Below are 26683 nucleotides of genomic sequence, written 5' to 3' on the forward strand. Positions count from 1 at the left end.
TTCTATTGATAGTTTATCGCCTCCTCGTTACCCTTGTGTCAGAGTTCACTATCTAGCCTTAAATAGTGACCCTTCCATTAAATTTATCTGATTAAGTAGTCCAAAATTTCCTTGTCAATTCTGTACCATATAATGGTCGATTAGGGTTTCGGGAGACACTGAAGACAATTCTTTCTATTAGTCTTTCGTTACCCTTCTGTCTTGTGTTCCCTAGGACCTGACAAGTAACAGTTTTTCTCTATTTTCTACTTCTCCCAAGACATGTACCACCTGCCAAGCAGGATTGTGGCTTTAAGTGGTCGTTATTCGACTGTTTTTGGTCAAAAATGATTCCAATGTATTTCAACTCTTTCGATGGAAAAATTTACACGAATGGTTTCGAGTGCTTTTGATAAGATACAACTGTGATCTTTTGAGGGTATCAAGAAAGCTAGAAGAGCAAGACATTTTTTTCGTTAAATACTGCAAGTTCTGCCATTATTTTCAATTAACCTCTGCGTAAGAGAAAGAAATAATTAGATTTACTATCAGCACATCAATAATCACCATATTAATTAATATTTCCCTACATTTTGATTATGTACCATAACAATTCAAAATTTTAGTTTCAGATAATTTTTCGGATCATTTGAGTTTCGACGAAATGGGAGCCGACGAATCGAATTCCAATTTGGATGTAGTGTCTGGAATGACGTCTTCGCCGCTCCCGGTTCAGAGGCCGATGAGGTTGGATATAATGACACCACCTCAGAATAACAACCACCAACGCAAATCTCCTATGGTGTGTATTGCCCCACTTTCACGAAACTTCTAAATTGTAATGCTTTTTTTTAATCAACTCTGTTGTTTTTTTCTTCAGGCTGGCGAGACGTACAGTTCTCCGCTATCTGAACCTCTGAAACCCCTCGATGTCTCGGGGAGCGGACTCCCCAGCGCAGGGACGCCACTCGGCGCTCACCACGAACTGCAGCTACTGCGTGAACAGCTGGACCAGCAGACGCAGCAGACTCAAGCCGCTGTCGCACAAGTCCACCTTCTTCGAGATCAGCTAGCTGCCGAAACGGCCGCCAGGCTCGAAGCTCAGGTAATAAACTCAATGCCAAAAAAAAAGTGGCCACCTGGATCGTTTTATTTAATCACGCAACGTTAACTTAACTCTTAACGAGAGAGTAAGAGAGTGGGAGAGAATGAGGGAGAGTGCATGAGAGAGAAAAAGAAAAGTGAAAGGTAGATGGTGAGTGAGTATGTGAGAGAGAGAGAGGGGGAGGGAAAACGAGATAGAAGTGAGTGAATGAGTATGAGAGAAAAAGAGTGAGTGATCGTTTTATTTAATCACGAAAAGTTAAACCTTTCTTACACTTACCATGAGATTAAGATAGTGAATGAAAGTTAGTGAATGAGAGAAAGTTTATGAGAGAGATAGATAGTGAGAGTGACCGCGAGAGAGAGAGAGATTGTGAGAGTGAATGAGTGTGAGAGGAAAAGAGTGAGTAATCGTTTTATTTAATCACGAAAAGTTCGACCTTTCTTACATTTAACATGAGAGTAAGAGAGTGGGTAAGATATAGTGAATGAGGGACAGTTTGTGAGAGGGAAAAAGAAAAGTGAGAGAGATAGTGAATGAGGGAGAATGTATGAAAGAGAAAAAGAAAAATGAGAGATATAGATAGTGAATGAGAGAGTGAGAGAGAGAAAGAAAAATGAGAGATATAGATAGTGAGTGAGAGCGAGAGAGAGAGAGAGAGGAAAGAAAAAGAGAAAGAAGTGAATGTATGAACGTGAGAATAAGAGAGTGACTGAGAGATTGTTAATGAGGGAGAATTTGTGAGAGAGAAAAAGAAAAGAGAGAGATTTTGACCGTGAGTGAGTGTCCGAGAGCGAGAGAGTGAGATGTTGAGAAAGATGCCATCAAACTAATATGGTCTACATAAAATATATTGGCATATATCGCACCAAATTAAAATATTTCTAAACTCTTAATTTAAAAAAGAATCTGATAGTACCTAGATTAAGTAATTAATTATATCGTTATCTTTATTTAAAGCTTGTACAGGTTTGTTAATAAAATGACGGTATTTTTAGGACAATAAGATCCGGACAGTTGTAGTCGTGAGTCGTAGTAAACAAGACCGTTTTTCCCGCGGTTCTCAAACTTAACTATTAAAAAAAAGAAGGACGCTTTATTTTTACATATCTCTAAAGAAATCAAGAAAAAGAAAACAAATTTGTGTCGAGCAATAATAAATAAATAGCAAACTTTTTATTTATACAATATAAAGGGTAATTTCTAATGTGGTCACTTATATTATTTTTTCTAATTTTTGCAAGTAAAGTTATAAATAAAATTATTCGGTTTTATAGCTTAAAAATGGTAAAACAGACGGTAAATTCCTGGTTTTAATAAATCGTATAAATAGACCGAAGCCGATACCTTTTTCGGTTCATTTTCCGCTTGTGATCCAAGACGAGTGTTTTCTTACAAATTGTCGACGAGCAAGAGCGATTTTTGGTCAGAATGTTGGCAAACGGGGATCATAACGATGTTTACACGGGCTGAGAGGCCGGAACGGCTTAGCGGTAGGTTTACGAGCCACTTGCCAAAACTGTCCGCACTCTCATATGTGGAAACAAAAGGTTGGGAATCGGCTACTGACACAGTGCCAAAAACCTTGGTTTATGAGCCAAAACCCTGACGGTACTTATTTGATAAATCTCAATTCGGGGAGGCCCGTTAATCCATCCTCCACTCGCCTGAACGTCAAACGTCACCAAAGTACGTTTTCTTTAATTTTAAAATTTGTTCTAATATAGCCGTAGTTTAGTTTTATTCATTGCGATCTGTCTATCCCGCTGTTTGAACCAGCATTGAAGATGGTGAGAAACCGTAACAGAGGGGAAGGCAGACCAAAATGAATGGAAACTATATATTCATCACCCCGCAGGTTGTTGAACGGCTGTGTTTGTGTATGTGTCGATATTATTTAAAATTTTTGCTGCTGATTTCTAACTTAACATTTAGCTTGATGGTAATTCTCCTTACGATAAAACTATCACAGTCAGTTCTTTGATTGACTAGTGTAGCGGGTAGGTACTCACTGGGGGTAGGCGTGAGACTTCGGGCCGGACACCTACCTATTCAGATGTGTGGATACAAGAGAACTCTTAAGGGTTGTCGTTTGGGAGATAATTAGAGAGAGATTGTTCATGACAGACGATTCGCAAAAGACTGCGTAGCAGAGAAAGAGAGTAAGGGAGTCAGAAGAATAGGATAAGGACATTTGTGAAAAAGACGGGGAAAATGTGAAGGACAGACGCAATTAGGGCAACCCAGCGACATATTTTGACGTCAGAAACTAGGTCTATTAGGTTTTATGGCTAAGCCTTCATGTAGTTTAGTATGATTGATGATAATCAGAACTTAAATCAACATCTTTTTTCAATATTAATAAAATGAGTATTTTATTACTAAAAACCTGATTTTCTTGCAGAAAAAACCTTCAAAACGTGCAATAAAAATCTTGAAACGTTTAAACTTGTAATAAAAGTATCAATTGATATTTTTAAGTTTGTCCTTCACATACCTTCTGAAAGCTTCTCGAAACGACCTGGAATCCATCTCTCTTTATTCAGGCTTCAACAAGAATCACCAAAAACTTGGTATGTCCTGATCCTGACTATCCCTGTTGTGCCATCCGTAATAGATAGTTCCTTCACACCCTGAGAAAGATGTTCCTGTTTGGCGAGTGATATCCGCATCCGGAAGGTTTTCTCGTACACGAATACTTCTACGTTGATCGTTTCTAGGAGGTCGCGAGTGTCTTTCCCTTGCCTGTAACTATGTTAATTCTAATATTATGAATACGTAAAGAGCCCCAAAAATAGAATTAGGTAGTGCGCACCTTGCAGAAAAACCCTGTCTATATATAAATCTCGTCAGCACGGTCAAAGCGAAGTTGGTCACCAACCACGGTCCTGGTGTGTTTAGTCATGAGATCATGAGTAGTTCAGCGCCAACACGTGGTTAACTTGACCTGTAATTATTTCATCGAATCAAACCTCTAAACAAGTTCATGATTTCATCTTCATAATGGCTATCCTGGGGGAACAAACAATCATCAACTTCCAAAACTTTTACTCTTTGAATTTTTAATTTAGTAAAATATTTAAATTTAATATTTGTTTGATCCCCGCCCAGTGCGGTTTTTTCTTGAAGATAATGAGTTTAAAATATAATCCTGATTATGACAATCGGATATAACGTTGGGCCGTTGAAAATGAGTAAATTGTCCAATTTCGTTGTCTGATTGTTTAAAGCCAATTAGCCATCCACAATTATGGTTTTCCCCTTATTAATCCAATTTTATCCTAATCTGTAGGCTGAACGTGACTACTTTCCGGCAGAATTTGTTTATGTCCGGTAATGTAAATGTGGTTGTTCGTTTGATATAAAAAAATATAAGTATTTACATTCTGTTCCTATAATTGGACTTTTAAATCAACCAGCATGCGTAAATTTGCAATTTTTAAGCGGTAGAACCGGTGGGAAAAGTCTATTGAATAAAGGGGGAAAAAACGATAAATAATCGGAAAAAGGGGGCAGTACAGTCCCAACGTAATCCCTGAAACGAAATGCATGTTTCCCAAGGCTGCTCACGTGCTTCATTTATTCCATGCGGACACTGCAAACAATTTAGCCTTAAAGGAAACAAATCAAAACAGTCAAACAAAAAAAAGAGGGGTGGGAGGTGGATCTGGAATAAATTGAAGCCGGTGGAGATAATAGGACGAAAGGAATCGTGACTTTATCTGTCAATGTCCCCAATCGATCCTTACCTGATGGAGGTCGTTTAAATTTCAGGCACATCCAACAAGACGAAGCCGCGGGCGTCAAACTTCAAAAGAGCATGGCTGTCTCATTTAATTGGACTGGATGTCATCAGTTAAGGATTCAATATTTTACATTTTGCTTTGGCTAAATATGGATTTTTTTCCTATGGTCGAATACAAATCAGCCTTTCTTGAGATTTCTGCTAATCTTGCCCATTAATGAAAATATATAGTTTTTTTCTCCGTCGAACCGTGTCAGCTCTTATCGGTCGGTACCTTGGATCAAAAATAAACAGATTCCCCGAAACCTCCTAGGAAAAATTTGTCAGTTCTAATAGTCGCACGGGCGGAACCTCACACAAAGATTCTATTTATAACGATTTCTCTCCCTGAAATCGCTCTTTTCGCTTCCCCCCTTTCCTGGCCGATCTTTTAAACGTCTGCTATTGTAGCCGTTACGACTCCTAACTATTTATACTCCTAGAAGTGCGGTTTACACGTGTTTTGACGAAATCTACCGAAACGGCTTGTTCAAAGGCCTCCGGGGGAGTGATGAATACTCCGATAAACTTCCGTCTCTTGTCGATACATTTGTGCATGCATTGTTAATTTACCACTTGAGAATTTTACTATTTAGACGTTGTCTTTTTAAAGGCGAGGATACACCAGCTGCTTGTTCACAACAAGGAACTACTGGACCACATATCCTCCTTGGTGCAGCATCTCCAAGAACAGGAGAGACTACAAGGCAATCAGGTGACATCAGTACCTCAGGTAAAACGAAGAGTCTTAAACAAAAATCCGTTTGTATATAATTAGAACGTTTTCGCTTAACACTAACACGCTTTGCTATATCTCACTGCTCATAAAAACATTTAGTCTTTTGGCTCTTTTTGTTCCATGCACTGGATAATGTCTGACGTTACGAATAACACTTCTTTTTGCGTGAAATGCGTGTGTTTACAGGTCTTAACAGAGGATGAAAAAAATAATGCAAATAACAATTATAATGCCAATGAGGCATTAATTGATTTATTTGGAAATGGCTAAAACAAACATGGTAATTATCTTTTTTTATGTATTAATCACTAAAAACAAGTGTGTATATTATTTACATATATTTAAGCAGATATTATTTCTTGTATTTTTCTGAGCCTAGGGGAAGCTAAATTTTGAATTGCATTGAACGTATTAATTTATATTTTGGCAGTCGACAGGCGAAAAGGCCTTAGGAGAATTTAATTCACAGGAGGTAAATAGAAATAACTCGCACTAACAGGAATAGATAAACGCATGGGATAAGTAAGAAACATTTTTTCGTCACGTTTCAGCTGACAGCTGTGGCCGTTCTCATTGCGAACAGGTGGAACCAGTACATCATTCGTTTAATCGCTGTACCGATTGCAATGTTCCGCGCGTTGAATTTCATTAGTAGGGAACATCACAGTATGACGGTTTAAAAGGAAAACCGTAATCGTATTGAATTTGCTAAACAATTTCACAAAAAAATATAAATTTTCAGACAACTTTTTTCTCATTTTATTTAAAATTAAAATTAAATAAATACGCAGATCTCTATATTCAGAGTTGGTGTTAAAATTCAAACTTCGAATTTTTTTCTTTCACCTAAGAATTTTGGACAAGACCACAGGCCCCTCTTCAATGCTTTTAGGAGAATCATACTGCATAGGCAAAAGTATTACATAAATCCCAAGGCTGATTTCGCATGAATGTTATAAACCGTGTGAACTTTTATAAAAGACGTGGCCTTTATTTTTATGCTATTTTATTGTAAAACATATATGGTTCCAAAAGTAATTTTTCACGTAAAATATGCTGGTGCTATCAGAATTTCAATCAGTTGGCAGTTAAGCCGATATGGTGATCAACTCTTTTTTCAAATGAAAGGTTCTTTAGTGACATTTAACAAGTCAAAATAATTTTTTTTAAATGTTACCAAAAACTGGAAAATTCTTTGGTTTGTTCTGGAAATATTGAAGTGTTTTGATTTTTTTTAGAATAATTGATCATTTCAATTTACATAGATTCTCCATAACGAGTCGATGAATTTTGGAGGATGGATTTTTTCACACATTTTAAAAGTCCGTTCCACTCGAAAAAATGATATCAGGAACTGGAATATTCTTTGGTTTGTTCTAGAAATATTGGTGTTTTGATTTTTTTTCCAGAACACGATAATACCAATTTATCGTTATTCATTTATTCATTCTCCAAAATCTCCAGAACGAGTTGATGAATTTTTGAGGATAGATTTTTTCGCACATTTTAAAAGTCCATTCCATTCGAAAAATGTTAGCAGGAACTGGAAAATTCTTTGGTTTTTTCTAGCAATATTGAAGTGTTTTGATTTTTTTCAGACTCGATAATAATTTCAATTTATAGCGATTCTCCAGAATCTCCAGAACAAGTCAATGAATTTTTGAGGATGGATTTTTTTCGCATATTCTAAAAGTCCGTTCCACTCGAAAAAACGATACCAGAAACATGAAAATTCTTTGATTTGTTCTGGAAATATTGAAGTGTTGTGATTTTTTTTTTCAGAACTCCCTCATTTCAATTTATGTACATTCTCTAGAATTTTTGAGGAAGAATTTTTTTCACACATTTTGAAAGTACGTTATGTTAAAAACATGGTCCCAAAAACTCATTAGTTTATCGATTCCTTCTACAGATATTGAAATTTTCCTTCAGAATTCGATAGTGTCAATTCATCGTGTAACTGTTGATGTCTAAAGTTAGATTACAAAAAAAACATAAATTAAATTTTCCTATTTTATTCAATTAAATTTCAATTTTCTCATTTTTTAAACAGTTACACGGTAAATTGTAATTATTGAGGTTTTCAATATTTCCAGAATGAATCGAAAAATTGTTGAGGGTGTTTTTTTCAGACATTTTTAAAGTACATTGGTGCTAGGGGGGCGTCGGTGTCCGCAATGGTTCACGCGTTGACACTGTGTTCATCACTGTAACGTAAAGGTCCCGGGTTCGAATCCAGCGGCCCTGCATTCGGACCCGACATACTTATAAATGTGCTTTTTTTCAAAAACACTGGTTCGTAGTTAGAATACCCAAGTAAAAAAAAGTCCGTTCCATTCTGTAAAATAATGATACCACTATTCTCAAATTCGTTGATTCATTCTAGAGAATTGACATTTTTTTTCAGAACTCGATAATTTCGATGTGTAACTGAATGTTGTCTAAAGTTAAGTTTGAAAAATCGTCAAAAATTAAATTTTCATATTTTATTTGATTAAATTTTCAATTTTTCCCTTTTTTTACACCAGTTACACGATAACTTGAAATTTGTGATTAAAAAACATTTGAGCCAGCACAGGTCATTAATGAATCGTTGCCGTAGGCTTAATTATTGAATACTTAAAACAGCAGGGATTTATTCATATTTAACTTATATTTTAAAAATTGACTACACATTCCTGTCAATTATTAGAAAGTTTCGACAATGTTTAACCCCCTCCTTTATGTTTTATTAAATGAAAGACGAATTTCGCCCACTTAAAATTGTTTAAATCTTTTAACAATCATCAATTTCATCTACTCCATGAAATGGCTTGCCTTAATTCTCGCGGGTCCTTTTAAAGGCGAGACTTTTAAGGCCATGTTAATGTTTTGGCATGCTTTGAGAAAGTTACGGCCAAGTTTAAACTGGGATAAAACTTACAAGGGAGGCTAAGGACGTAGTAACAAAGATTTTACTTACAGATTTTACTGAAGAAACTTTTTTGGTGGTACTTGCTCGAAAAACATTAGCACGTGTACGAGCATTTTTAACAATGGACCCTAAAAGCAGAGAAAAAAAATTAATTTACATAATTTGCTAAAAATGGTTTTCTGCCTTTGTTGTGGATGTATTTTATGGTTATTATACATCAGTCTATTTGGCATTTTGGTAGGATATAAACATAATTTCAAGATAGAATTAAATGAGAATAGATATTTAAACAGTTGCAAAAACCTAAGCACCTTTTAAAGCATTATTCGGAGGAGGGGAAATTGTTGACCACTGATGTCCAGTGTTCCATCTGAAAATTCCTAACTCCTCCAGATTTTATCCAAATACACCGTTATTACAACCATTGGAAAGTAGAATATTTCTTCTTTCAAATGTATCAACAACATTTAAATGTATATCATTAAAAGTGAGGAAAAAAAGAAGGAATCGACAAAACATTTTCAACCGTTTTATTTTATATTTCCTGTTCTTATTTATCTAAGGAAGCCACGTTTAATTTATAAGGTCTAATCCCATGTATCCATTGGTTGGGTCATGTGCAAGATGATTATTTATGTGATTTTCGATTAAAATCTCAGGCATCTGTAAGGCGAAAATTTTGAGGAAAATAATTATTTTTTGATTTTCCTAAAATTTCTATTCGGGATTTTTGGTAGTTGTTTCTTGCGTAAAAAAATTACTTTAGCCTACTTTGGTAAGCCACCAGAAATTATGTATTTCCATATCATGGAATAACCAAGCTTTGGCTAGCTGTCAAACGTCTTCTTCCTTTTCTATTTACAAAATACAGAATAAAATTTTAAAAACTAAACTAAAAATTAAATATACACAAGAATCGATGTGTTCTTTTTCTTTTTCAATTTCTAAAAAGATTATTATCTGTAAAAATAACAGAATATGGGAAGGTACAAAATACTAATGCGGTATTAAGACACTTTTAATGTTACAGCATAATTAAATGCTGAATACCGCTAATCGTAATAGTAGAGCATTGTGTAGATGTGTCATACATTAACCTACTATTATGTGGATCAAAGATAATTTATGTTGATCATCAGTGTTCATGGTTCATTTCAATTTTTTTAAACTTTCAAAATTTCTCTAGGCTCAGATTGATAGTTACTTTCATATTTTAAAAAATATATTGTTTGAGAACTTTTTAATAAAATGAAAAATCTTTTTGTGTAGCATATGATGTGCGACATGCCGACTGTTGGGCCCATGTATTTGTCGGACATGACAGGTTCACAGTACCTCCACCCACAGTCGCTGTCAGGGTCCTACTACAACCTGGGGCTCGTCCAGCAACAGCCACAAATGGATTTCATACAGAGGCTGAGGGCCTATTACTCTCCGATGTCTCAAGGGATGTTCGGCACCTCAGGCAATAGGGCGAGCGGGGCGGCGTCCTTCCCGGGGACGCCTGTCATGCCACACCGGGCACCCCAGACCCCACCGGAATCCAGAGCGGAGATGAAGGACGACCACTTCATAAGGCCCCTGGACGCAGACTGTGATGATCAACAGACACAACCGAGCCATTCTTCTGGCGCAGCAGCCCGCTTATCAACTGATCTCAATTCGCTCAGACTGCAGGACGCAAGGCCAAGTTTCATCCAGAGGTCGACTTCTGAAAAAGTTCCGAACAGGAGTGAACTCATGTCTCAAGTACAGAGGACGGCCTGGGCCAGGCATACAACAAAGTGAACTCATTTTCATAATAACACAAACATTCAAAATTCTTGTTTATATGCTGTCCATATGCAGTAGTAAATTTAGTCGAGCTTATCATACATTATTATTTCTTTTTTTAAGATGGGGTGAATTGATAAAATCACACAGATCTGTAAAATGTATAGTTGTACATTATTTTCTTCTTGTTTAAAAACAAAAGCATTACATTTTAGCCTAGTAAATATTTCTTCCTACAAAGTTCCTATTAATACATTTTATACTTAACAGGCTCACATCAGATAAAATGTTTAAAAAACTGTAAACAAAAATTGCCAAAAATAATTATATTTTTTAGGTATTTTATTCTATATTGATATCTGAAATCAAGTAAATATTGCAAAAAAAAAAGGGAAAGAAAAAGACAGTTTCATTAAAATCCCAAAGCCATCATAATTTAACATTTAAGGTAACCCAGTTTCTATAATGTATAAAGCTAAATTGATCTACTACACAATTGTGAGATTTCTAAATGTTGTCTGCGACTTGAAATTTGGTCGCCGTCGATCATTTTGATCCTTCTTTCTTCACTGGGTTCATGACAGACCCACAGACTAAACAAAGAACTCACAATTTTTCCAGTTTGTTTTACAATTTGGCTTGGTTGTACATTATAGGATTCTTGAAATAGCACTTTGTATTTTTGGGAAAATACAAATAAACTATTCATTGCTGATTAAAAAATAATTTGAAATGACTATAAATGATAGTTATTCATAATTAAACGTATGAACAAACTTTTATTGCTTTTGGAAAGAAGGAAGGTTTTACTATCTTTTCATATAAATTCGTTGATTAATTTACTGCTTCAGATTGCAGTGTCTGTTGTAAATAAGATGTTTTCAATAGTTATAAATATTGCCTGTTTGGCATGATAAAAGACAAGCCCTTGCAAGTTTTTATTTTTTATTTTTATTCTATTATTTTTTTTATTGTTAATAAATTTAAATGTAACAAAAATTAAGATAGTATTGGCAACGATTGGGTTGATTTAAATTTTCAAAACTAAATTTGTTTCCCCACTGCGTAAATTAATTAAGTTGTAAATAATTAATTTTAAACAATATACGATAGAAAAGAAATTGTAATTAAGTTTGAACTATAAAAATATGTATATATTTTGAATTCAGATGATTTCTAAATGTTGACATATCATTGATTTATGATAATGTACATAGCTATTGTATATTATATTTATTTTTTAAAAAAGAAAAGAAAAAACAGGTAAATATTGTTTTCATCAGTCATTATTTGGATTGTGTCATAAACAATAAAATTTACAAAGATTATGAATAAAATTTAAAATTAATACTAAAATATGTGGGTTGTAGAATTTTTTATGGATGATCAGTGTAACTGATAAAAGTATTTTTGTATGAAGGTTTGCGTTAATGTTATCGATAAGAACACCAACACGGTACAGATATTTGCAGCCTTGTAATCTGAACAATGTGCTAAAAATAGTCAGATTTTAATCTGTATGCTAAGCTATTCCAAGTAATCTTGAAGCTCTATATATAAATATCAAAATATGTATTCAAGGCCTATTTATATAGATGTCTTTGTTGATTGCATCTCCGACAAAATCACCTCAGTGTTAATGAGAATGCAATTTAGCTTAAATTCACCATATGTTAATTAATTCAGTATTATATTTTTTATTACAATTAATTGTATATAATAATTGTTTCCCTTTATTATCCCTTTACCTCTCTCTCTGGCCAATTTGGTAAAATGGGCTTTTCTAACCAAAGGCAATGGGTCTAATAACACGGTTCAGGTTGCATCTAATTAATGCTACACATTTTGCTGATTTAACTGCTGAGCACATATTGAAATCACAATGGTGAGTATCACGATGTATATAAAATTTAAACACTTAATCACTGTTTAAATTCCTATGAAAATCTTTTCTAATTATTACTAAAGATTTAGTTAAAAACAAACTATTTCCTGCATAGCCTTTTGAATGAACACAAAGTGGGTTCAATGTTTGCTTTTTACTATTAAGTTTACATAAATTAAATTTAATTAAAACAAATTAAAACACGGTCAAGCATAAATAGGTGAATCAATAATAATTAACCCATCTACATATCAAAGGGCTATGTTGGAAAGCATAACTAATTCGATGCCGATTGATTCATGTACACCCACATTGGATTATACATATAAGCGAGCAATGTATATTGAGAGATTTCAGATTTCCTCCTGTGGTCTGTGATAAACCTGTATGTCCTTAGCAACCGTTGTGGGCTGTCAGATGCATTTCTACATTTTATCATCTTCAGCGTGTCTCTATAGATGTATATGTGAAGATGACAAAATGTCGAAATGCGTGTGACAGACCAATCCCGTAAGGATTGGCAGACCAAGATGATCGGACGATCAAAGTAAATGCACATATATTCATGTTTAAAAATAAAAGTCAATATCTCCAAATTGCTATACACATTTCTGCAATACTAATTTAAAACATAAATTATTAACACTTTTTTTTTGTAAAATAAAAAAATATTCTGAATTCAGTCTGTTTTCAACAATTTCATTTTTTTCCAGATGAGCCCGACATCTAAAGTGAGCCGATGGTTTGAAATGATCCAGCCTCCACTTTCAAGGCCCGAGTCCGGCTTCGTAGACTCGTTGGAAATCGAAGAGCCTGAAAACCTGTTTCTAATCAGCAAGCTGCCGACAAGGAAAAGGCGAAAACTCTTCGGACTGAAACTTGGAAAAGTGACGACGTTTTGAAAATTCATGACACGCTATATTTGAACCATGACTCCACCATGACAAATTTTTTAATGATTATGTTACTATGAATGTTATAAGCAATTTATTTATAATAAAAACTATAGACTGTAAGACTATAATCCTTAATTAATCAGTATTTTATTCTTTTATTTAGGTAAATGCTTAGTTTTATTATTGTTAAGACACTAATTAATCTCTCAATAGATCATTTATAAGTACAAATGGGTGCTTTTTGTTTTCACTAATGATATTTATAAATGACTGATGTCAGAACCTGTAAGAACTCAATTTAAATTTCTGTTTGTTTCCTCAGATATGTATTATATGTGTTTAGAAGTTTTTGTTCAATAATGAACTCTTGTAGGTTACCATTCCTACAATTCATATGCTCAGTCAAATAATTTCATTTGTACAAAGACAAAACTTTAATCCAATATTACATTCTACCTGTTGAAAGATAAATTCAACGTGTAGTAATGCATTTAGAAATATTTGTCGTATAATTACGCTGTATTTTTTTTTTAAATTATGAAGAGATTTTGATATGTTGTTGAGTACAACAAAGGATTCTCAATTGATTTTAATGTTAATTAAAATACCAGTTTGACGAATTCTACTCTTCATAAGAGCATAATTTTAAATGTATCTATATGAAATTTGGAGAGATTTTGCAAGTTGTACGCTTATTATAATGGATGATCTGCAGCTCTCTGTTTTTTTATGCCATGTTTATGTATTTTTTAAGTTTTCTAAGATAAATAATTTAAAAAAAGAAAAGAAATAGAAAGACTTATCTTTACTGTGTACTAATAAACATTATTTTATACTGGATGTTTTTTCTGACCACCATTCAAGAAAAAGAAAGACTTATCTTTACTATGTACTAATAAATATTATTTTATACTGGAAGTTTTTCTACCATTCATCAGTACCAATATATTTTAGAAAATTATAATTCCAAGGGGTTTTCCATTAAAATAATTATTTAGAAATATTCTGTTTTTTAAAAAGTCAAGTAAAAGAAATTAGCTAGTCCTGAAGGAAAACTAAAATGCCTCCAGAACGAAATTGAAATTGTTGAGTTCTGAAGGAAAATTTCAATATTTCCAAAATGAAATTTTGAGTTTCTGGTATTGTTATTAGAATGGAAAGGACATTCAAAATGTGTAAAAAAAGTAGGGCATTATATTTGAAAAAAAAATTTAAACAATGTTACAACCAACTTATTAAAATTCTAACAGCACCAGCAGATAAAAAGGATGAATGGTGAGGTGAGTGTATTATTCAATCTTTTTAAAAAGATAGCACCTGCAGATTCCAAGTTAAAAATTACGTTTAGAAAGGCAGTGTAAATGTAAAAGGCATTTAGTCAGTTAAGGTCATTGCTCGCCCTAGGCACGTTCTTACTTCTTTGGGGATGACACGTTTACAACAATGTTCAGAGAGACAAATCCTGGGGAAAACACAGCAACCCACCGAGGTGTTTGTTCCAAGTTTGAGAATTCATGTATTCAACTATTACTGTTAGATCTCAGATACCGATAGATCTAAAATGCAAAAGAATTTCAAAAAAGTAGGTGTTTTAACCGGTGTGTAATTTTTTTACCTACCGGTGGAGGTGTCAGTTGCAAGTTTGAGTATTGGTGTATTCTACTATTTCTACTAGATCCCAGATACCTATCACTCCAGAAATTGTACCCAAAATGTAAAAACTTTTTAAAACTTCTAAAATGCAAAAAAATCAAAAATTAAGTATTCTAACCAGATTTTAGTTGTTCAATTACCGGAGGAGGTGTTAGTTGTAAGTTTGAATATTGATGCCTTTGACTATTTCTACTAGATGTCAGATATCGATTCATCCAGAAATTGTACCCAAAATGTAAAAAAACTTTTGAAAACTAGTGAAACATTTAAAATGCAAAAACAAAATAAAAAATTAGGTGTTTTAACCGAATTTTAGATGTTCACCTATTGATGGAGGTGTTAGTGTGAGTTTGAGTATTGAGTATTGAGTATGTATACATAGGTACTTTATTTCACATATGACAAGATGAGCATCTTGACAGTTGGCAAATTTAGGTGGCAATCAGCATTCAGTGAATAGCATGTCTAGAGCCACATAAAAATTGGTTGTGACCACTGGGGCTAGGGGCAACATACAGTTCTTGTAACACTTTGTTTTCAGGTACGTTCTTACTAATCAATGCTACTTATTAAAGTACTACTACTACATTAAATTTAAATTTAACAACCTTTTTGTATTAAAAAAATAATAATAATAAAAGAAAGGATAAATACGTTACTAATTATAATAATAAAAAGCTATCAGGATTATCCAAAAAGTGAAGTTTGAATCCCAGGCCAAAAAACTACAAAAAATATATCTACTTTATACATATATATGAGGCCATTCAATTTCAAAATTTCGAAGCTCTATTATTCAAAACTATCAAAACAGAAGATACAGCATTTGTTGTCCTGACCCGCCTGCAGATCAGCCACACACGTGCGACTCATGGGTACCTGTTGGTTGGCGCGAGTCCTAGGTGCCCAGCATGCCAAGTTGACAGACTCACGGTGTCGCACATGTTGGAGGGGTGTTGCAGCTTGGCCCCATATAGGGACTGAAATGGAATACCGCCAGATTATAGGAGAATGCTCGAGCATGGCAGCGAGTTTAAGGAAAAACTTTTTAGGTTTCTAAGAGATATTGGGATTATGGATTGTATATAGTGGGGTATTTATTTCATAGGTTAAAGTTTAAATTTAGTTTATGTTAGAATAGGAGCATGCTGGGCGGCGGTGCAGCATATTATTTCAAGGCTCCACCGCTGCTCCGCTAAGCCAGGTCGGGGCGGAATATCGAGTACCCTCCGACCCAGATTCTAGACAGAGGATATGCATGTGTGATTGGGTTTGTATATAGGAGTATGTATGTATTTATTATATGAGTAAGTGTGAGAATGACTAGTTTTAGGGAACGTAAGGGCGCCAAAATGACCAAAGAAGTCACTCTGGAACCAAGATGGGTGACTCCTCCTGATCTATCAGGGAGACGCCAGAGGCCTCCTAGGAGGTCTCGTAATTCTAACTCTAATACAGCATTTGTTTTTAGCAGGACAGTATTGAATCTTTGGTAAACTGTCATCTGAGTCCATGCCTCTTTTCATTGTGTAAACGAAAGCAATTAAATAATTGTCAGGTATAAATTATCATGCCGTAAGTGATTGAATACCATCGCACTCTGAAAATAACAGCTTATTCTGATCATCACTAGACAGGATCACCATTTTGGTGGTTGATCACAAGATAAAAGCAACACTAGTACTGAATACAAACAAAATTATTTTATTATTAAAAACTAGTCGATTTACCTGAACACGGTTTTAAAACCCATTATCTTCTGCTACTACATTTAAAAACATTGAAAACATTTTTACTGACAAAACTTATTTACAGTTAAATAAAAAGAAATATTTTGCTTTACATCAAACGACCAGAGCCAACAGCCTTTGTTGAAATTTGTCAATATTGATGTGCAATATTGTTTCTTAAATAAGGTCTTAAGTCTTCTTACATTTGTAGTTAGTTTTAGTATTTTGATGTCTCTAGAATCATTTGTTTATATTTTTTTAATTCTTGCCATACAAGAGTACCTAATGTCAAACTAATATTTTTCTTCCCATTTTTCAAGTTCAATAAAGGACTTCAAAGATGAAAGTAATGCAGGGTGAATAGATGAAGTGCTGTCATGTGTTTAATAAATTATTAAATATTTAAGTAATTCTTAATATTTGTTTCTATGGTGACAATTGAGAATCATTTCTAATTTTTGCTACCAGCAAAAAACTCTAATACGTAAAAATATAATATAAACACTGTGTGATTGGCAATTAATAAAAACCGATAACAAATTATGTGGAGAACCATTCTTAAGGCAGCGGCAGTGACCATCTGTGCCGCAGGAGCTTACCAAGTTTACCGGCATTTTAAACGTGAAATAATTGAAATACCTGAATATTACGAACGGCAGGAACTGGAGAAAAAGCGAGACATTGCAAGCCACCGAAAGGTAAGAGGCAAGGCTGATCAGTATATCTTTACTAATATCTCTGATGAAGAAAGTGATGAAGAAGAAAGCAACCCGATTATGACAAACAACAGCCAAAACGAAAACAACGCCCCATCGACAAGCCAAGAAAATCAAGGAACAGAACCAGCCACCGAGGAAGAACTTCTGACTATGAAAATAATTAATGATATAATAAGAACTAAACCATGGCTTTTGGAAGAAGAAAATTCGTTTTCAGCTGGGGACTCTAGCAATGAAAATTCTGACGATCCTCCCAGGTACTAATAAATTACTAATTTTAATTATTNTCTCTCACTCTATCTTTTTCTCTCCATCTCTCTCTCTCTCTCTCTCTCTCTCTCTCTCTCTCTCTCTCTCTCTCACACACACACACACACACACACACACACACACTCACACTTACACTCCGTCCCTAATATATATCCTCTTTCACTCTTTCTCTTTTTGTTTCGCCCTTTATTTATTCTTAACCATACCCAGATTAATTAACTTGATTCTAAATAATATATTATACTGTGGTATTGCTTCAAATAATTTTTAATATGGTTGACATGGACTATGCTTGACATGTGATCAGATGAAAGACAAGGTGATAATCCTAACCATTATAGTACTAAATAATGTTTAGGTAAGTATCTAAAGTTTGTTTATTTAGTTATATTTTACTCTTTCACTAAAGTCTTTCACATTCTCACTCTCTGTCTCTCCCTTGTTTTCTTTCTTTCAATCCCTTTCCTTTCATTCGCTACCTATTCCTAACCATCCGTTCACTCAGTTAACTTGATTGACTGGAGTATGTAAGATTGGTAGATTCAGATAGGCTTCCAATACAAAGAGGAGGCATTGTACTCATCACCCAGTATTGGCCAGACTTTTTAGCCTGGATCTTAAGCACCTAAAAAAATCTTCATCCAACAAATCTCCATAAGTTATCATCAGAAACAACTGCAGTGCACAGGGACATCTTTCCATTTCATCCCCAGCTTTTACCATTTAGGAGTTTACATCTGCCAATGCCATTTTGAGATTTTATTTAGTTGCTGATTCCAATTAATTACAGCTCCCTTTAGCACAGGTGGCTTAATTCCTCCAAGCGCCCTTTTGTTGGTAAAGGTAACCACAATGGTTTTATTGTAGTTTATAAACTTTTTTGTCTATCTGTTGATTACATATTGCACCCCCTCAAATTATCAGTTTATTTACTGATGGTTTTTATACATTATAATAGAATGAATTAACATTATAGGTAGGTCGTTTTTAAACATATTCTTCCGGTCCTTGTGGGTGGATGATGCATAATCATTTGCTGCAGATACACATTTGGTCAGCCACTTTGGTCTGGATTTGAGTTACTTCAGGTTAAAATAAGTAATTCATATCATTGAACTCTAGTAATAAAACCTAACTTGAGCTTGCACTACTTGCAAGTTTTTTGCACTTGCTGAACGTTTAATATATCCAATTTGGCCACAAGACTGATTCTTTATGCTTAAAGGTAAAGGTGACTTCTTTCAAGCTAATAGTAACAATAAGTCTTACTTTCATTTATTTATTTTTTATTGGTTATATTTTTGAGAAAAATTGATTTAGCCAGCTTTGTTTTTGGCCAAAGACTAAATTTTCAAGATTCCTTTCTACAGTTCACAGGATAATTCATGCCATGCTTTCATCTGTTTTCCTATCTTCAAAAGTATTAGGTCAGAATTCATTATGTTTAATAAAGCATATTTACTGACCAATCAAGTTAGTATGTGTAGTAGTTAGGTTGTGATAAATCCAACAGATTAATTTTACTGAACTTAAGTGTGATTAATAAAGAAGAAATGTTGTGCAGTACCGTAATAAACAGCAGTTTGAACATTTTCAGTCAAATTCACTGAGAATATACATTTTTCATAGTTTGGAAATGGGTGAGTATCAACCAGAACTAATTTTATAACTAGTTTAAAAGACTATGAAGTTGTGATCTTCCTATAGATTACTCTTTTTTTTTGTGGTGTGAACAACTTTATTTATACACCTGCAAGTCTAGCATAAGACAAATACAGTGTGTGTATTGCGCCCTTCCCCAATATTACCTACTATTTTGCACACAGTCAATTAACATTATAGTTTGATCTTTATTTTTAATAATCTTCATCCGATTCTTGGGGGTGGACGGTTGCACAAACATTTATATCATAAACTTGATCAGCCATTTTGGTCTGGATTTGAGGTCATAATGATTAATTCTTACCATTGAGCTCCTATGATAATACAAAGCACTCAAAGTTTGCACTACTTGCAACTTTTTTGTACTTTCTGAACCTATCATTACCCATACATCAAATTTGGACTGAACACTAATTTTTCATATTTAAAGTTAAATGTGTAGAGATTACTGACCGTTAATCGATAATTATTCAGATATCGTGAGATGACACCAGACCGCATCTCACGATATCTGAATATTTAAAGTTAAAGGTGACTTCTTTCATTCTAATGTGTAATAATAACATTTTCATTTAATTTTTTAAGAAAAACATGCATAGTTTTTGGATAAAATCAATTGTCAAAATACATATCTTCCTATTGTTTACATGCTATGTTTTTGTTGCTATGTTCATTAGATTATATTTGATTTTTTTTTTTTAATCAGTGAGATGAGAATGCATTCATATTAATTCATCATATTAATCATCAATCATATTATTATTGTGTGGTGATTGGCACTCTCAACACAACACACAAGAATGGCACAATTACACAGAACACAAACACTTTGAGCCCTGAAGATGATCTCAATAAAGATCGAAACGTTAGTACGATAAAGAAAATGTTTTTCTGAAACCTACATCACACCAGACCGCATCTCATGATTTCTGAATAGTCATATTATTATTGATACATTCAACATATTATTTTTATTGTCACTAAATATAATTAATAGCAAAGGAACCTATGATGCATTAAACTATCATTTCAACATTTTCAGTCAAATCCACTGGTTATATATTTTTTGTGACTTGGAAACTGGATGAGTATAAGCCAGGGAACTATTTGCAATCAATTAATGAAACACATGGACCTGTGCTCACTCTTCTTATGTGTGGGACTACTTCCTTTTATAATGTGTGGACAACTTTGAAGAAAAGGATTTTTCATTTCGATTTCAAAATAATTAAAACATGTTAAATTAAAAAATTGTGTAACCTTTTCCCAGTTTTTTATTATAGATTAGTCCATATAAGCACAAAATCGAAGAAAAATGTTTCACTTAAATACTTAAAAATTAAATTTCTCAATTAAAATATTTCTAAACAATGTCAATGCAAGGCTTAACATGCCAATTTATTAAAATTCTAATAGCACCAGCAGATTCTATGTGAAAAATTGCCTTGAAAGGCAGTGTAAATGTAAAAGGCATTTAGGGACCAACAAACAGTTACAGTCATTGCTCAACCTAGGCCCATTGCTACTTCTTCATAGATGACATGCTTACAACAATGTTCAGAGACGCAAATCCTGGGGAAAATGTTGGCCAACGTTAAAAATTTCAATGGGGGGGGAGCATTGGTGCCTCAATAATTTTGGCATTGACATGGCACTCATCACTGTAAGTAAAGGTCCCAGGATAGAATTCAGTGGCCCTTCATTCAAACCCGACATGCATACAAAGCGCTTTTTTTTTACAAAATACCAGCAACCCAAGGGTTGATATGACCTCTGCTGTTGCAAACCCTTGTTTAAAAAACAATGGTGAGATTGAAAAGTTGAAAGGGGTTACTTTTTATGAGCTTCTTCTGCCCAACTAAACCGTTAATTCTAGTGTACACTGCACAAAATTGGGACGATTAAAGTCAGTGCTACCACCACTTAATTATTTGCCTAATTCAGACCCTTCAGGTTTTTATTTATTCCTGATACTGCAAAACTATTAATGGGGAAAACTTTATTTCACTCAGGAAGGACTAAACTGCAGAAAATCAAGGAGTTCATTGCTGAAAAGCCTGAGAAGTTCTGAGAGGAGTTATAAGAACTATGAATATAACTTTTAGGTTTATACTCCTAGTTCGAATTATTGCATTGGACCTTTCAAAATGAGATGAATGGGCTAAATCAATGGGTATTATCTCTTAATTATGGTTATTATACTTATTTCCCAGCTGTTGTGCCTGCTGATTTTTCTAAAATTGATTGTGCCCACTAGGACTAGGGGCAAAAGCAAGTTATAACATTGTACCACTTTCTTTTCAGATACATTCTTACAAATCTTTGCTACTTAAATTTATATTTAAAAATTTTCTTTATTAAAAAAAAAATAATAATAAAAGTCAATGGATAAATAAGTTATAAATTATAATAATAAAAAAGCTATCAGGATTATAAAAAAGTGAAGTTTGCATTCCAGGCAAAAACTATTTTAAAAAAGGCAACTTATACAAATGGTGATACCAGTCATTCAGTTTCAAAACTTCAAAGCTCAATTTCTCAAAACTTTTAAAACAGAAGATACGGGTATTTGTTCTTAGCAGGGCTGTATTGAATCAGGTAACATGTCATCTGAGCCCATGCCTCTTTTTTCATTGTTTAAACTAAAGCATGTAAATAATTGTCAGATGTAAATTATCATGCTGTAAGTCTACATCAGTTGTGTGATTGAATACCATCGCCCTCAGGAAATAACGGCTTATTCTGGACCACAAGACAGGATCACCATTTTGGTAGTTGGTCACAAGATAAAAGAAACCCTAGTACTGAATACAAACAAAATTATTTTATTTTTCAAAACTTGCAAAATTGGTCAATTACCCTGAACACAAAAGCAGATAGTAATATAATAGTAAATAAATAAAAAAATGTTTTAACGCCCATGATCTTCAGCTGCCACATTTAAAATCACTGATTTTCAATAATAATACTAAAGATTTTTATTGACAAAAATATTTGCAGTTAAACAAAAAAAATATTTTGTTTTACATCAAGCGACCACAGCCAACAGCCTTCTGTCGAAATTCATCAACACTGATGTGCAATATTGTTTTCTAAATAAGGTCTTAATTCTTCTTATGTTTGTAGTTGGTTTTAGTATTTCGATGTCTCTATTAAGGCAGAATTATTTATTTGTTTATATTTTTTGAATTCTTGAATCAAATATTCTTAAATTAAGAATATTTAATGTCCAACTAATATTTTTTCTCCCCATTTTCCAAGTTCAATAGAAGACTTCAATGGTGAAGAAGTCCATAAAAATGACAAATTTGAAACTGCTTCTTAAAACACCTACTGATACCTCACTTTATTTTTGTCATTTCATAATAAGAAGTATTAAGAAAAATGCATTGTAATTTACTAATTCATTTACATTTTAGTGGCCAATTGACTAAGTTACTTCTTTCAATTAATATTCTTTCTATGTAAGGTCTTCGTTGAGATAAAAAAGTTGATGTCACGCGTGGGATTCGAACCCACGACCTTCAGCTAAATATGCCACTACAATACCACTTGAGCTATCGTGAGTTCATTGTTATTTATGCAGACTTGGCATAAAAGGTATTGTAGCGTGAAGAGATGAAGTGTTGTCATGTGTTTAATAAATTATTAAATATTTAAGTAATTCTTAATATTCGTTTCTATGGTGACAATTGAGAATCATTCTAATTTTTGCTACCAGCAAAAAACTGTAATACATACAAATATAATATAAACACAGTGTGATCGGCAATTAATAAAAACCGATAACAAATTATGTGGAGAACCATTCTTAAGGCAGCAGCAGTGACCATCTGTGCTGCAGGAGCTTACCACGTTTACCGGCATTTTAAACGTGAAATAATTGAAATACCAGAATATTATGAAAGGCAGGATCTGGAGAAAAAGCGAGACATTGCAAGCCACCGAAAGGTAAGAGGCAAGGCTGAACAGTATATCTTCACTACTATCTCTGATGAAGAAAGTGATGAAGAAGAAAGCAACCCGATTACGACAAACAACAGCCAAAAAGAAAACGATGCCCCATCAACAAGCCAAGAAAATCGAGGAACAGAACCAGCCACCGAGGAAGAACTTCTGACTATGAAAATAATTAATGAAATAATAAGAACTAAGCCATGGCTTTTGGAAGAAGAAAATTCGTTTTCAGCTGGGGACTCTAACAATGAAAATTCCGACGATCCTCCCAGGTACTAATAAATTACTAATTTTAATTATTAGAATCTGTTATATGAGTTATGTATTACAGATCGTCGGGAACCTAGTTCGACAAACACATGGGCAGCATGAGCTGTCCACCTTCACCCCATCAAATATAGAATATGATGAAACACCATGAACAAATAATGATATATAGATGGGGAAAATTAACACAATGCAACAAAGAGCTATACCAATAGCAAACCTATCAATTCAGTACCTAATTCAGCACCTTCGTTGTTAATATAAATAATAGACGAATACGAAGTGGCTCCAGACACTAGTCACTTGGCACATGACATTTGATGACAATATGGTGATTTTATTTAAACAATATTAATTGTACATTACAAATTAAACCAGTAATCGACCTAATTGATACTGCTTTACTTTTTAGTTGAACTGGTGTCAAAGTTGAACCTCAGACTAAACAACCATAATTTTTCATACTTGAAAATTTGTGTTATAAAATGAACAACCATGTTAAAAACTGAAATGGTTATGTCGGTGCAAGGTAACAAAGCTCTGCTTCTTGTTGAATTAAATTTTTTTTTGTGATAAATAATGTTGTATATGATGATAAAGCTCTCCATCTCTCACTCATTCTCTCTCTTTCCCCCCTCTTTCTCTCTCTCTCCTCCTACCCTCTTTCTCTTTTTGTTTCACCCTTCACTTATTCTTAACCATACCCAGATTAATTAATTTGATTCTAAATAATATATTATAATGTGGTATTGTTTCAAATAATTTTTAGTATGGTTGACCCAGAGTACTTGCTTGACATACGATCAGATGATAGACAAGGTGATATTCTAACCATTGGAGATATTGTAATATAATAATAAATATTGTAAATAAATATAAATGGAATAAATATACCATATGTATATTTATATATGTGTTATATGTAATATGGTGATATTCTAACCATTAAATACAAGTTAATGTTTAGATAAGTAAAGTTTTTTTTATTTAGTTATATTTTACTCTTTCATATTCTCACATGCTATCAATCTCTCCTGTTTTTCTTTTTCTTTCAATCTCTATCCTTACTTATCTTTCACTCACTAACTATTCCTAACCATCCGTTAACCCAGTTAACTTGATTGAAGATTGGTCTTGATCCACCTTCATAGATTATTATGGGTAATAACTGCAGTGGTTGATTTCATCCCAAGGTTTTACCAAAAAGGAGTTTAGATCTGCCAGTGCCATTTTCTCCTCATTATGAGATTTTATTTAGTAGATGATCCAAATTAATTACAACTGCCTTTAGCACAAGTGGCTTAAGTCCTCCAAGTGCTCGTTTCTTGATAAAGGTAACCATAATGGTTTTATTGTAGTTTATAAACAATCCTTTTTTTTTGCACTATCTATTGATTGCATAGGCATCCCCCCCCCCAAGTTATTAGCCAGGGAACTATTTGCAATCAATTAATAAAGCATATGAACCTGTACTCGCTCTTCTTACGTGGAACTATTTGTTTTATTAATGTGTGGACAACTTTGAAGAAAATTATTTCTTCACACAACACTAATTTGTCATATTTAAAGTTAAAGATGACTTCTTTCATTCTAAAATGTAATAATAATAACATTTTCATTTAAATTCTTTAAGAAAATCATGCATAGTTTTTGGACAAAATCAATTGTCAAAATACATATCTTACTATTGTTTACATGCTATGTTTTCATTAAATTACATTTGATTTTTTTTACATTGGTGAAATGAGAATGTATTCATATTAATTAAAAAAATTGCTGAACAACAATCATTATTGATACATTCAACATATTATTTATATTGTCACTAAGTATAATTAATAACGAAGAAACCTATGATGCATTAAATTATCATTTCAACATTTTCAGTAAAATCCACTGAAATTATATATTTTTGTGACTTGGAAACTGGCCAAGTATAAGCCTGGGAACTATTTGCAATCAATTTATAAAGCACATGAACCTGTGCTCGCTCTTCGTACGTGGGACTATTTGTTTTATTAATGTGTGAACAACTTTGAAGAAAAGGATTTTTCATTTCAAATAATTAAACATGTTAAATTTTCTAAATCTAAAAGGAGTTTAGATCTGCCAGTGCCATTTTCTCCTCATTATGAGATTTTATTTAAATAAAAAAATTTTGTAACCTTTTCCCATTTATTTATTATAGATCAGTCTATATGTAAGGACAAAATGAAAGAAAAAAGTTTCTCTTAAATACTTAGAAATTAAATTTCTCAATTAAAGTATTTCTATACAATGCTGCATATTTTATAAATAGGGCCAGATTAAATCAATTATTTCCATTAGCTGTAAACAAAAAATATTGGTCTCATTGTGTCTGTCTAAACTACTCAAACACATTTCAGCAACAGTTCTTCACTGAAAAAGGCGCAATGCTGAAATATGTTTGAGTAGTTCAGCAACCCCACGAGGAAGACGAGCCCAACAAATAACCCAGTGATGGTTCAACACGAGTTCACTGACATGCAGACCTACATCCAGCATCAACTCTAAAATGAAAGCAGATTTCAAGCTTGTCCAAAATGCACATTTTACAAATTTATTTCACCATAGTTTGTAACTCAAACTCATAATTTCAACTCATAGCTTAACAATTAATTAGTTTGTACTAGTTTGCATTAAATTGTTATTATCATATTATAATAATTTCAATTTATCATAAATTTTATGAAACAGTTTTTTGATGAGAGTAGAAATATATCTTTTTGTTTTGTTTAAAGGCTGCTCATAAATGGCTGGCTTGCTCTTTCCACTCGGCACTCAGCCCCTCATTTTTTCGAACATTGTATCAGCCAGCATACAAAGATATTTTATATTTTATCATTTGAGTAGTTACAACATGGGTTAATCTGTCCAAAGAATGATTTGTCAAGGCCTTTACTACATACGAGAAGTTCAGCTTTAGACCAAAGGTGAACTAGTATTTATTTCCATTTCTGAATGCAGAAAATGTGTCAGTGTACTATTAGGCACAGACCGGACAACCATTTTATAAAGAGTACGTATTTGCATTTTCTTAGCTCATGTTCCCATACCTAACAAATAAAAGCCTACTTCACTTTATCAAACATTTTATATTTTATATATATAAATGTGTGTAGTGAGTTGTCCAGTATAACTATATCGGGGTATAAGGAATCTCCTGGTAATCAAATATTAATTCTGCGGAGTTAGCTTGTACAGGGAGATAAGAAGACCATCGTGTACACTTGTGAAATCAGCAAGTCAGTGCTGATTTAACGGCCTATTTCTTCTTTAAGTCATGCCAAGGTCTTGCTTTGAGGACAGTAAGAAGATATGTTCTGAAC

General features: G+C 33.4%; 2 protein-coding genes and 1 long non-coding RNA gene across 8 annotated transcripts in view; 2 read left to right on the forward strand and 1 right to left on the reverse strand.

Moving 5' to 3' along the window:
- The window catches only part of LOC106673851 (carboxyl-terminal PDZ ligand of neuronal nitric oxide synthase protein), a 405816-nt gene extending 391823 nt beyond the window's left edge, over nt 1-13993 (forward strand). For 2 of the 3 annotated variants that reach the window (XM_014406194.2, XM_014406195.2), the window contains 4 exons: nt 606-781; nt 860-1084; nt 5482-5601; nt 9791-10614. In XM_014406194.2, the coding sequence (XP_014261680.1) occupies nt 606-781; nt 860-1084; nt 5482-5601; nt 9791-10309 (1040 nt within the window). In that variant the 3' untranslated portion in view covers nt 10310-10614. Of the gene's footprint in view, nt 1-605; nt 782-859; nt 1085-5481; nt 5602-9790; nt 10615-12892 lie in introns of those variants that run through there. The other variant, XM_014406196.2, reaches the window with a different exon arrangement.
- The window catches only part of LOC112127649, a 159572-nt gene that overhangs the window by 107073 nt on the left and 25816 nt on the right, over nt 1-26683 (reverse strand). For both annotated transcript variants that reach the window (XR_002910667.1, XR_002910668.1), the window contains exons 3-5: nt 8570-8649; nt 3900-4031; nt 3582-3835 (exon numbers count right to left, since the gene is read on the reverse strand). This is a non-coding gene — a long non-coding RNA (uncharacterized LOC112127649). The remainder of the gene's footprint in view (nt 1-3581; nt 3836-3899; nt 4032-8569; nt 8650-26683) is intronic.
- LOC106673852 lies at nt 16707-25438 on the forward strand. Of its 3 annotated transcripts, XR_001341435.2 has the most exons (4): nt 16707-17434; nt 23398-23664; nt 23746-23862; nt 25221-25438. XR_001341435.2 is itself a non-coding variant. In XM_014406199.2 (3 exons), the coding sequence occupies exons 1-2, from the start codon at nt 22905-22907 to the stop codon at nt 23411-23413; spliced, it is 450 nt and encodes a 149-aa protein (XP_014261685.1). In that variant the 5' UTR covers nt 22810-22904; the 3' UTR covers nt 23414-23664; nt 23746-24094. The 3 variants fall into 3 exon arrangements, 1 of the variants encoding a protein (XP_014261685.1); XR_002910666.1 differs by lacking the exon at nt 25221-25438 and having other exon boundaries at nt 23746-24094; XM_014406199.2 differs by lacking the exons at nt 16707-17434; nt 25221-25438 and adding an exon at nt 22810-23338 and having other exon boundaries at nt 23746-24094.

The sequence above is a fragment of the Cimex lectularius genome, unplaced genomic scaffold (genome assembly GCF_000648675.2).
Source record: "Cimex lectularius strain Harlan isolate CLEC.00 unplaced genomic scaffold, Clec_2.1 scaffold12, whole genome shotgun sequence".
NCBI classification, from domain to species: domain Eukaryota; kingdom Metazoa; phylum Arthropoda; class Insecta; order Hemiptera; family Cimicidae; genus Cimex; species Cimex lectularius.